This window comes from Antedon bifida, chromosome 2 (genome assembly GCF_963402885.1).
Source record: "Antedon bifida chromosome 2, ecAntBifi1.1, whole genome shotgun sequence".
NCBI lineage: Eukaryota > Metazoa > Echinodermata > Crinoidea > Comatulida > Antedonidae > Antedon > Antedon bifida.
The window spans coordinates 25,785,019-25,798,111 of record NC_136227.1 but is presented as its reverse complement, the minus strand read 5'-3'; the positions used below and the strand labels follow the sequence as shown (position 1 = coordinate 25,798,111).

At 33.9% G+C, this 13,093-nt stretch overlaps 2 protein-coding genes and 1 long non-coding RNA gene across 3 annotated transcripts; 1 reads left to right on the top strand and 2 right to left on the bottom strand.

The window, feature by feature from the left end:
- Positions 1 to 7: 7 nt before the first annotated feature.
- On the bottom strand, positions 8 to 4,162 carry LOC144858706 (signal peptidase complex subunit 1-like). The gene is made up of 4 exons (XM_078714804.1): positions 4,005 to 4,162; positions 2,391 to 2,450; positions 1,499 to 1,585; positions 8 to 717 (listed from the first exon to the last, which is right to left on the bottom strand). The coding sequence occupies exons 1-4, from the start codon at positions 4,038 to 4,040 to the stop codon at positions 583 to 585; spliced, it is 318 nt and encodes a 105-aa protein (XP_078570930.1). The 5' UTR covers positions 4,041 to 4,162; the 3' UTR covers positions 8 to 582.
- Positions 4,163 to 4,595: 433 nt separating this feature from the next.
- LOC144836086 (uncharacterized) lies at positions 4,596 to 5,341 on the bottom strand. Its single transcript, XR_013611146.1, has 2 exons — positions 4,860 to 5,341; positions 4,596 to 4,676 (listed from the first exon to the last, which is right to left on the bottom strand). It is a non-coding gene; the product is annotated as an uncharacterized LOC144836086 (long non-coding RNA).
- Positions 5,342 to 7,070: 1,729 nt separating this feature from the next.
- LOC144835551 (uncharacterized) lies at positions 7,071 to 7,607 on the top strand. Its single transcript, XM_078690631.1, has one exon. The coding sequence runs from the start codon at positions 7,071 to 7,073 to the stop codon at positions 7,605 to 7,607; it is 537 nt and encodes a 178-aa protein (XP_078546757.1).
- Positions 7,608 to 13,093: the final 5,486 nt, after the last annotated feature.

Sequence of the window (13,093 nt, the reverse complement as noted above, 5' to 3'; positions counted from 1 at the left end):
TGTATCAGTACTTTTCATATCTATACGTAGAAAAGCAATTAAAACATATACATCATGCAATTTTTTTTCCAAAAGTGTCACTTTATTTTAGCAAAATGCATCACTTTTTTTTTAATTTATACAGTAAATCCAATAATTGAAAATAGTATAAGCTCCATCCTGTTTCTTCAACATAAAAAAATGCTACACTGTGATGTCAATTAGAAATATGATAAATAGAAGCACATGTATATTTTGTTTTTCAATGTATCACTTAATTATTATGATAGCATTATTTCAGATTCTAGACATTGACATGACAACACCTTTCAGGTAACTGTAGATACTAATATGGTGTGGGGAGATGATGGTCAGATGTTTTGCCCTACACAATGTACTTAGTATCCAATACAATTTATGTTTGACCAAATTCAAATTTCACAAATACATATGATTATTGATCATATATATATTACAATATTTTCATATGGAATATGATATGGAACAATAAATAAAACAATTGTGTTGTATTTAAAATATTACCCAGATGAATAAAATAATGGAAAAAATTATTTAAAGAATGTTATGTTTCATTGTTTGCATTTATTTTGATTTATCTTTCTTTTTTGTTTGTTTTTTCTCCTTAGCACCATCTTTCTTCTCATCTGTATGTTCTTCCTTCTTTTTTTGCCATGGTAGTGGATTTCTTCTAAACATTGGCCATGGTGGTAATGTGAGCTACAAGAAATAAAAGAAATTAAAAATCAATGGTGATATATGAAGATAGTTACATATAAAAACTGAAAGAAACCAAGAGAATGTTAAAGAACTTGGTAAACTATTCAAAAATAGTAGTTGCACTATTGCAGTTCGTGGGTCCATTCCAATTTTCAGTTTCTAAGCTCGAGGACCATTAAATTAAAATTTTTAACTGAACGCGACTGACAGCAACTCGAACACAGTTGTTCAAAATATATCAACAAGAGGGCATTTAGGTTGGTTTCTATTGGACTTGCATTGCGTGTGTGGTATGACAAAAGTGGTCTTGTAGACTAGTTCCTCTTTGTATAACATTGCATGTGCATATTGGTAACTACAACTTGTTGCAATCAGTTCCATGTTGACTAAAGTGTTCTCATGCTTGAACTTATCAGGTTCCTTTAGTTCAGTTGCTTGAAAAGTGCTCTTGTTTTTTTTTTTCATATGCGAGCACAAACTCGCCAATTTAAGGATGGATAAACTATTTTACAATTTATCATGCTTATAAACTAAGTCTCATTTGAGGCTTAGGGAGTGAAGTTGAAAGAGTCTTAAGTTACAACCCTGGCACTACGTCAGGATTGAAGCCTGGACCCTGGGATTGGAAGACAATCATGTTAACCACCAAGCTACTATACAGCTCTACTGCGCAATTATTTTGTTTTCAATCAAGTTGCATTCAGTGTTAACTTAACCTAAGCATACCCTTACAAGTTAAAAAAATACCACAATTTGATTGTGGGGATCACAAAATACTTACTATACATGATAATATAAATCCTGCACCAAGCATATAAACTGTCTGCACAAACTGTTGCACTAAATATCCCCAAATAAATCCTACAACCTTCAGTACAAAGAAAACAAAAACAATCTTTATTTTCTATTGTTAGGACTATTAAACATTATAATTTTAAGATGCTACAATTAGAAAGTGCAGGTTTTAAAAATACAGTGAGAAAAAATGAAAAATTGGTTAAGAATACACAGAGAAATATTCAATTGATTTATAATCTGCAGAATCAGCACTACCCTTCTTAAATAAGAAAGAGAGGGGGTGGTGGTGCTGGAGCAAAATAACCACATTTGTACTGGAAAGGTTTTGACATATTTGAATCACCTAAGGAAGTAATGGAGTATCAAAATGACGAGAATTGTAATTGTACTGGGAAGGTTTTAAACTAAAATATTTGTTGGAAGAAGTGGGTGAAGGGTGTGGTAGTTGTGCTAATTAGAGAAATACTGGCCCCAGAATTTCACTGTGAAAGTTTTAAACTACATTTTGCTATATTTATATATAAAATTCAAACATATAGGTCAGTCCGAGTACACATGGCTTAATTATTTAAAACTTGTTATACATATAACCTACCAAATCAAATGAACTTAAATACACACAGTCATTTATAATATTAAACCACCATACAACCCTTACACATTTTAAAAATAATCATCTAAAGCTCTGTCTACACCATCAAACTTTATGTGACAACAAATGTGATGTGACCGTATATGGACATGATGATGCCATATCACTACCATATTTGGGAATATCACTACCATATTTGGGAATATTACTACCATATTTGGGCACATCACACCTTTTTTGATAGTGTAGACAGAGCTTGAATTTTATAAGCATTGTTTCTTACAGCAAATAAAATAATGATTGCTTGAAAAACTTGCTCTGCCAGCTGCTGTCCTTTATAATCCTGAAGAAAAAAAATACAATATGAAAATTTATCATTTTTGAATGAAAATTAATGTATTAAATTATCACCAACAGGTACCAAGTACATTATGTCACTCTTACAATGGCAAGTGGCACTGCACTATCTCCAGTAAAATCTGAGCAGGACCTGAAGTTTGCCAGTTCCTCTCTGCCAAACGAACTAGTTAAAACACCTTTTAATCTCAAAAACCATTTTTTTGTATGTTTTTATAGATTAAAAAGTGTTTTAACCTCCATCAGTATTATTTTTTTTAAGTAAAATTAAAATTTGAATACGTTTATCTCCTATACAATACAGTAATTTGTGTTTTCATTTATTTTACAGGTTTCAATGAAATTATGTACTTTTTGAAAAGATTACCACTTATTTAAAGTTTCAAATATGTTAATTATGATTTTAAAATTAGTTACCAGAGCCTGCCTACTATGTATTTAAATCACAATTTACGAAACTCTTTCTATGAATGAAATCTATGTTATGCGCAATTTGAATTTGTGCAAAGATTTCCTTGCACAATTTGAAATTGTGCTGCACAAGTTGGACACAAGTTGAAATGTAGTATAATTTATTATTATTAAGCAAAAAGGGGAAGCCCCGTATTCACTCATCGTAACACCCATGTGACGCAGCAGCGGCGAGATGTATATTTTAGGTAGCAAAAATAACAAGAATTTAATAAAAGTACATCACTATATAAAGCCCATGACTGCTGTTACACAGGAGGCACAAGTGACGGGTACTACACATACAATCAATAATGTGGTTACTAATTACTTCATGATGGTTACCGTAACGGGATCCAGTCAAGTCGCCCCATCGCAAAGTCGCCTCATACAAAGTCGCCCAATACAAAGTCGCCCCATCGCAAAGTCGCCCCAAAACAAAGTCGCCCCGGCACAGTCGCCCCATCGCAAAGTCGCCCCATTACAAAGTCGCCCCAACGCAAAGTCGCCCCATCGCAAAGTCGCCCACGGTTTTATTGTGAGGAAACAGATACCAGAAGGCGCAGCTCCGATTGGTGTCAGAGAATGTTTCAGATGGCGAGTCGCCTTTTATTCAACGACATTATTTCACTTCATCCATCGGTATGTATGTGTGACAGTATGCCGAGAACTCAATTATAAACTTAACTATAACGGATTTACAAACGATACTCTTGTTGGCTATCAGGCCCAAAATCTTAAGACTAGGCTAGGCCTAGGCCTATAAAAAAGGCTATAGCCTAGTAGTATCGAGCCAATTACTGTGTGTAAGACTATTTGGGACCAAAACGCCCAGCCAAGACAACGATCGGGCCCGTACGGTAAAGAAATCGGCCCGATCCTCTCTATTATGATGGGCCCGATCGACCGTGGACCCGAATTGATTATCTCATCCGCCTACTAGTAGGCTAGGCCTATGCCAGCCTAGCTAGGCCTCTAGTAGTAGTATAGTAGGGAGCTAGCTAGATAGTAGTAGACCTCTAGGCCTAGGCCTTCTTAGTAGGCTTTCTTAGGCCTAGCTTAAACTAAAATAATATTACCCACTACTAACCATGTGTGTGGGTATTGACTTAAACATATCCAACATTATTACGTTGGTGATTTATTATATCAGTAATAAATAAAATTAATATTATAACAAGAAAGGTCCAATAAAACAGCAGGTTGTTGTGTTTTTAAATCGACGTTGCCTTTGTTGTTCTAGTTCATATATGGGACGCCGTTTGGGACTTCGACAAATAGACAAAGTCCACCAGTTGGGGGCGTAGTAGGTAGGAAGGAGGGGTTACCGTGCACCCCCATGATGTATTTTTTTAATGTACATTTTTGTAATCCTGAATATATATAATTACCATTTTTTGATGTTCCCAAGACGAAATATTGTCCCATGGGGTTTTTTTGGGGCCATTTTGGTGGCCATCTTGGATTTATCAAAATCCTAAATATAGACGGTACTTGACAAAGAGTGATCATAGAGGTCTGATTTTGGTCCTAAATTGTTCAGAATATGCACATTTCTATGTACTATAATGAAAAGTTTTCGTTCAAAATGTCCGGAAATGCCACTTTTGACCTTTGACCTTGTTTTTACATAAGGGTCATATCTCGGTAACCCCTGGTCATAAAGATTTTATTTTTGTCATAAATTGTTCAGAATATCCATATTTATATTAGCTTTAATGAAACATATTTTTGAAATTTGGCGGGAAATATCACTTTTGACCTTTGACATTATTGCACGACGATTTTCACAATAATTTTGACTATTTTTGTATTCGTTCTATATCTTGACAACCAGTGGTCATATAGGTTTGATTTTGGTCTTAATTTGTTCAGAATATGCACATTTCTATGTACTATAATGAAAAGTTTTCGTTCAAAATGGCCGGAAATGCCACTTTTTGACCTTTGACCTTGTTTTTACATAAGGGTCATATCTCGGTAACCACTGGTCATAAAGATTTTATTTTTGTCATAAATTCTTCAAAATATCCATATTTATATAAGCTTTAATGAAACATATTTTTGAAATTTGGCAGGAAATATCACTTTTGACCTTTGACATTATTGCATGACGATTTTCACAATAATTTAGACTGTTTTTGTATTCGCTCTATATCTTGACAACCAGTGGTCATATAGGTTTGATTTTGGTCTTATATTGTTCAGAATATGCACTTTCCTATGTACTATAATAAAACATTTTCATACAAAATGGCCAGAAATACAACTTTTGACCTTGTTTTCACCTGAGGGTCATATCTCGGTAACCCTTGGTCATAAAGATTCTATTTTTGTCTATTTTTGTTCAGAATATCCATATTTATATAAGCTTTAATGAAACATATTTTTGAAATTTGGCGGAAAATATCACTTTTGACCTTTGACATTATTACACGACGATTTTCACAATAATTTATACTATTTGTATATTCGTTCTATATCTTGACAACCAGTAGTCATAGAGGTTTGATTTTGGTCTTATATTGTTTAAAATATGCACTTTCCTATGTAAGCACTCTCCAGTAATTTTGTATCGGCTCTTGACTGCTATCATATGGCTTTAACTGCTTTGGCCAACCTGAGTCGTCAACCTTCTATTGTTGTGCACAGACAGCAGCACAAGCTTAAGGAAATCAATCACGTTGAGTTCTGTGATGATATTCGTTCATCATCACCGTTACTCAATCCTTCTGACTGCCTAAACACCCTAGTCCAACAATACAATTCTCTTCTTGGAAATCTTCTTGACAAACATGCGCCTGTGGTTGACCGTAAAATCACTTTACGTCCCCATGCCCCATGGTACTACGACCAACTTCGGAGTGAGAAACGTCTAAAGCGTATTGCAGAGAGAAAGTGGAAGAAGTCAAATATCAGTACTGATAAACAGTCTTATCATCGTTCCTGTCGTGACTACTCATTACACCTTACTGAAGCAAAGAAACAGTATCACACTACTCGTTTTCAGAAATGCGATCAGCGTAACCTTTTTCATCTCGTCAACGAACTTACAGATCCAGGTGATGGTTTTGCCTTCATATGCTGAACCAGATGCCCTCACTGAAGAGTTTGCTGATTTTTTAGAGATAAAATTCAGAAGGTCAACGACCATATCTTTGTCAGTTCAAGTGTCGATTTACCTCCGGAACCTGCAGTGCACACAATCATGTGACCTTGATCCTCTTCCTACATCCTTGCTGAAAACCCACATAAATGAGCTCATAATGTGTATAACATCCATTATAAAAACCTCATTTTCAACAGGTAAATTGCCATCACACTTAAAGCACGCCATCATCACTCATATAATTAAAAAACCTAAGCTGGATCACAATATACTTGCTAACTACTGGCCGATCTTAAACATTTCCTTTCTTTCCAAGGTGCTTGAAAGAATTGCAAGCATACAGCTTCAGAATTACCTTGCAGAGAATAATCGTATCAGAAACTGCTGGAATACTGCATACAGGGCCAACCACAGTACTGAAACAGCACTAGTCCGTGTGCACAATGATTTGATTAGGGCCATTGATACTGGTCACAAAGTTCTTTTAGTTCTATTGGAATTCTGCTGCTTTTGATACTGTCAACCATTCTCTTCTACTTCATCGTCTCAAATCAATGTATGGTATCTCTGGCAAGGTCCTCACTTGGATTGAGTCGTTTAGTTTCTCGCACATATGCCATTAAAGTGCGTTTCATTTCATCATCACGCAGTTTGTCATGCGGCGTTCCTCTCAAGGATCCGTTATTGGACCCCTTCTTTTTTATCTTATACACCACTCCACTAGAATCATTAATAAATGCACATGGTCTAAACTGCATGATCTATGCTGACGATACACAGCAGCTATATTTGGATTTTTCACCCTGTAATCTTCATAATACAATGTCTAAAATCTCTGCATGTTTGAAAGACATACACGCATGGTCATTCAATCATCTGCAACTTAACATACAGAAGACAGAGCTTATTCATATTACATCACGATTCCGAAAATCTCTGCCATTGCAACCATCTTTTGTATAGAACTTAAACCATCCCCAGAAGTTCGAAATCTTGGGGTTTACATGGATTCCCACTTGCGGATGGATGCTAACATGTCATTCTGCTATGGTTGGAATTAGGAAGATTGGTCAAATTCGTAGGTTTCTGGATAGGGAAACAACTACACGACTTATGCATGCCTTTATATCATCACGTCTGGACCACTGTAACAGTATTCATGTCGCACTGCCCAAGACTCTGCTTAGGAAGTTACAGATGTTACAAAATAGTGCTGCTCGTCTAGTGTGTCAAACTAAGCATAGAGACCACATAACACCTATCTTGCATGAACTGCACTGGCTTCCGGTAAAGGAGCGTGTCAACTTCAAGATATTGCTACTCACATATAAATCTCTTCATGCCCTTGCACCGAGGTACATCGACAATGTTCTCACTCCACAATCATTATGTCGCAATCTTCGTTCCAATTCTCAGAATCGTCTTGTTCCTGCTAAAGTGAAGACCATCTCATATGGTCACCGTGCATTATCTTATGCAGCTCCTATGCTTCGGAATTCTCTTCCAAACTACATTAAAGATGCACAGTCGGTGGCTCTTTTTAAGAGGCTTCTTAAGACTTATTTGTTTAATAAAGCATATTAATCCCCTTTTTCTCCTTTACCATGCCACCTAGATTGTTTTAGATCTAATTTAGTAGGGCAGGAGGAGCCTGAGTCCGGGATGACCGAGACACAACTGGTGCTGACCGGGGTTCAATTAGACCGATCTCTGGTTAGCGATGAAGGTGTATCCCCTTACTATATCAGAAAATGTGAGTTTTGAATAGTGACTTAAAGGTGCTCAATAATGATGTTTGTTTAATGTTCAAAGGTAGGTGGTTCCAGAACCTAGGTCAAGCAATACTGAAAGTCCGATCTTCCCAACTATGTTTGCGCCTCGGAATATCCAGTAGCACCTGATTACTAGATCTTAGTTCTCGCTTTCTCTCCTTGATTGTCAATAATTCTGAGAGGTATTGGAGAGCGCAACTATTCAGGCATCTGAACACCCGCAGCAGGATCTTAAATTGAACGCAACTCCACTCCAAATATGATCGCCTCGGTCTTTTCATCATTAAGCTTGAGGAAGTTTAAGCCCATCCATGTCCTACTCTCAGCAGTGCAGGCTTCTAAACGTTTTACGGCGGTCAGAATCTCAGTCTGACGAGGCCTGACAGAAACATAAATTTGTATATCATGAAGTTGGCCAGGAATATGTCCTCTATACATTTGACCCTGGAGGGTTAAATAAACCCACGTCCTCTTATTTGGAAATTTCCTGATGTTTAAAAGAAGCATGTGGTCACCCTAGGTCCGTTTTACACTGGTATGAACCATGGGAATGGTGACAGGACAGTGTTCAATGGGTTTTAAATGAGTAATTTATGTACATCTTCATATACATAGTTTTATTTTGAAACAGAAAAATTCTTACTATATAAGAATTTTGTGAAAATTGAGGTCTTCACTCCTGACGATGATCAAAGCATATTGATCGAAACGTCAAGAAACTCAACAGTTCTTTTCAGAACTAATATACGTGGTGTACCGCAAACTATATATTAAAATTGAGGTCAAGGATTAAATGTGACAATACTAAAATTTATGACCATTTCTTGAAATAAATATTCATTAGAGTGGATAGAAACATGTATGATTTTAACAATTTAAGATAAAAATAAATTCTTTATAACCAAGGGTTACCGAGGTATGACCCTCAGGTGAAAACAAGGTCAAAGGTCAAAAGTTGTATTTCTGGCCATTTTGTATGAAAATGTTTTATTATAGTACATAGGAAAGTGCATATTCTGAAGAATATAAGACCAAAATCAAACCTATATGACCACTGGTTGTCAAGATATAGAGCGAATACAAAAACAGTCTAAATTATTGTGAAAATCGTCATGCAATAATGTCAAAGGTCAAAAGTGATATTTCCTGCCAAATTTCAAAAATATGTTTCATTAAAGCTTATATAAATATGGATATTTTGAACAATTTATGACAAAAATAAAATCTTTATGACCAGTGGTTACTGAGATATGACCCTTATGTAAAAACAAGGTCAAAGGTCAAAAAGTGGCATTTCCGGCCATTTTGAACGAAAACTTTTCATTATAGTACATAGAAATGTGCATATTCTGAACAAATTAAGACCAAAATCAAACCTATATGACCACTGGTTGTCAAGATATAGAACGAATACAAAAATAGTCAAAATTATTGTGAAAATTGTCGTGCAATAATGTCAAAGGTCAAAAGTGATATTTCCCGCCAAATTTCAAAAATATGTTTCATTAAAGCTAATATAAATATGGATATTCTGAACAATTTATGACAAAAATAAAATCTTTATGACCAGGGGTTACCGAGATATGACCCTTATGTAAAAACAAGGTCAAAGGTCAAAAGTGGCATTTCCGGCCATTTTGAACGAAAACTTTTCATTATAGTACATAGAAATGTGCATATTCTGAACAATTTAGGACCAAAATCAGACCTCTATGATCACTCTTTGTCAAGTACCGTCTATATTTAGGATTTTGATAAATCCAAGATGGCCACCAAAATGGTCCCCAAAAAACCCCATGGGACAATATTTCGTCTTGGGAACATCAAAAAATGGTAATTATATATATTCAGGATTACAAAAATGTACATTAAAAAAATACATCATGGGGGTGCACGGTAACCCCTCCTTCCTACTAGACTAATAGTGTAGCCTTGTATTAACTACACTACGTTTTCAAAAAGATTTACGATTCAAGTGTCATGAAATGTTATTGGTCAACTTAAAATGGAAATTCATTTTGATTGGCAAATAAAACTACAAAGAAAAATACATCAAATTGCAAAAACGCTATAGGCCAATGTTATTTACTAGGCAAATGTGTTAAAATACAGTGCGGCCTAACTCTTAAAAACGCAGATTGCTAAAACGTAATGTGCTAATGTAAATATTGTTAAAACGATTAAAAACGATGAAAATTTTTTTTTAAATACAGTATATTACAATATCTCTTCATATTTAAATCTACGCGCACTTCGACCAGGGAAGAGTGACTTTCACTCTTTCCATGATTCGAATAACTATGAACACATTTACTGATGATGTCGTTGAAAAGTAACGACGAAAGATGCTTGGCAATAATTCAAAGGTGTTTTTATTTCTGTTCGGAAGTTTGGCAGCCTAGTGAATGACTTTACCCTGACAGTAAAGTCACCAAGCAAGACTGTATACAGTATACAATAGAGGGATGTTGTAATGATAATACCGGACTAGCATGTAGTAGGCATGGGTTTTGTACCATCTGTACCATACTAACTGCATCCTTTAAGATGCTTTAATTTCAAAGCCGTTGGTCCCGCGTACTTAATAGTGCACGTTAATGAACTTGGTACAATATTTGAAAAAAGAGTAGGGGTTCGGCTCCCCCGGCTGATATGGTAGGCGCTGCACTGCCGTGAGAGTCCGTGGAGGCCAAATCCAAATTTCCTAAGTTTTCAGTTAAGCTTGAGGACCAAGAATAATATATTTAACATTTTCAGAAGGATTAAACGACTCAGGGCAGACCACGACACCTGTGCAGTATATTATAAATATTTGTTTGTAATTTGTTTTATAAGTATTTTAAATGTTATATATGGTCTTTTTATATTTATATTCTTGCCAAGGAAGACAATTTTCATAATGTAATTTTATTTATTTTATGACGAATAAAATGTTATCTATCTATCATCTACCAATTTATTTAACAATATCTTTATTTTTTTTTAAATCATGGTTCTAGATAAAATTTATTTTGTTCCTCCTCAATTTTAAAAAGTTTCTGTTCTACAACTCTCACGTTGTCAATAATGATAATTAGCCGAATATATCTAATGTCATTATATGCGGTAACGTGTACGGCTTACCATTAACAAGATGTTATTGGTTGGTGTGTGATAATTGGTATGGGCAGGTGTCATGGAAGAAAGAGAATAACATTAATAGGTAGGCCTATGATCTTATTTTCCAAGATCAAGACGTTGTTTAAATCACACGTAACTTCATTATTTGAGTGATAAAATCAGTAAGACGTTTACATTGCTTAAACGTGTAATTTCTGTTGACGCTAATTAATACACAAAAGGAATGAATCATCACCGATATAGCAACTAAATCTACTTTATTTCTTGTGCTTATATATTTCAAAAACATTTTGAACTCAATCTCGTTGTTATAATACCATTCGTTGCTTTCTTCACTTAGCAAAAGGCATTGTGAAGTCAGCTTATAATGTCTTACACTTTACTTATTCAGTATAATAAAAATAATTATATTTTTAATTAAACTTGCTTTTCTCATGTTAATTTGAAATATATAAAATACATATTAAAATGTGCATCTAACAATGAAAATACAAATAACAAAGACTATATTAGATATTTTAAATATTATAATATGATGTTTTAGATCAAAGATAGGATATTGTCCCCAAAAACCATGAAAAATGAAGATTAATAAAATCGGACTTTAAATAGGCCATTTTGTAGTTTTAGTACATTTAATCAGTTCCATAGAAAAAAAGACGAAAAAGGTTTTTACTTATAAAAAAATCAAGACAAAATAAACGGTTATATTTTTTGCTTTGAATTACAGTTTTTTCAGGTAAATATTCTTTCAATCCAATTTTTGTTCAAAATAGAATAACTATTGTGGGACATTAAAATGGCATATTAAACAACAATTGTTTTTAGGAGGACAATATTATTTTCAATCAAAAAACATAATTTATATTACCTATCTCTAAATAGTTAAAACTGATGATTTAATTTATTTTTTTTAATAGTAGAAATAGAAATAAAAACATTATACACTTTAAAGCAAGATAAACACCATGTAAACAAATTGTAACGTTTAGGCCTACAGCTTGTTTTAATCAGAGCTGTTTATATTTGTTTAAATATCTTGTTTCCGTCATGTTCTTCAATGTTCATTGTATCTGAACTTGATCTGAGATTCTCATTACGCACGTTCACACATAAGATTTTATCGCTGCTTTCGTAACGTTTCATTTTTTTTTTTTACAATAATAAATTTTATATTATATCTACGCCTATAATATTTAGATCGATTTCAATATAAAATATTTAAGTACGTAATTAATATCGATATTTATAATCAATTAATTAAATCTTTAAAATACCTAATATATTACAATTGGACCTACCATATATGGCTGATCGTAAATAATATAATTACGGGGAGCAAAGTATGCACTATCATTCGTTTCTTTCTTCACTTAGCAAAAGGCATTGTGAAGTCAGCTTATATTGATAATTACGGGGAGCAAAGTATGCACTATCATTCGTTGCTTTCTTCACTTAGCAAAAGGCATTGTGAAGTCAGCTTATATTGATAATTACGGGGAGCAAAGTATGCACTACCATTCGTTGCTTTCTTCACTTAGCAAAAGGCATTGTGAAGTCAGCTTATATTGATAATTACGGGGAGCAAAGTATGCACTATCATTCGTTGCTTTCTTCACTTAGCAAAAGGCATTGTGAAGTCAGCTTATATTGATAATTACGGGGAGCAAAGTATGCACTATCATTCGTTTCTTTCTTCACTTAGCAAAAGGCATTGTGAAGTCAGCTTATAATGTCTTACACTATAATACTAATAATTATATCTAATTAAACTTTCTTTTATTTTTTTAATTTGAAATATATAAAATACATATTAAAATGTGCATCTAACAATGAAAATACAAATAACAAAAACTATATTCGATATTTTAAATATAATGTGTTTTAGATCAAAGATGTATTGTCCCCAAAAACCATGACAAATTAAGATTAATGAAATCGGACTTTAAATAGGTCATTTTGTAGTTTTAATAAAGTTAATCATTTCCATAGAAAAAAATGTTTTTACTTATAAAAAGACAAAATAAACGGTTACATTTTTTGAATTACAGTTTTTTTTCAGGTAAATATTTTTTCAATCCAATTTTTGGAGTGATTAACTATTTTGGAACATTAAAATGGCATATTCAAAAACAAATTGAGGATTGTAGGAGGACAATGCTATTTTCAATCAACATA

Coding starts and splice junctions, on each gene's coding strand:
- LOC144858706 (XM_078714804.1), bottom strand. CDS start 4,040: ATGTTGGATATGTTTAAGTCAATACCCACACACATG. Junction 2,451..4,004: donor AGTCAATACCCACACACATG/GTTAGTAGTGGG, acceptor TTTTTTCTTCAG/GATTATAAAGGACAGCAGCT. Junction 1,586..2,390: donor CAATCATTATTTTATTTGCT/GTAAGAAACAAT, acceptor TTTGTACTGAAG/GTTGTAGGATTTATTTGGGG.
- LOC144835551 (XM_078690631.1), top strand. CDS start 7,071: ATGGTTGGAATTAGGAAGATTGGTCAAATTCGTAGGTTTCTGGATAGG.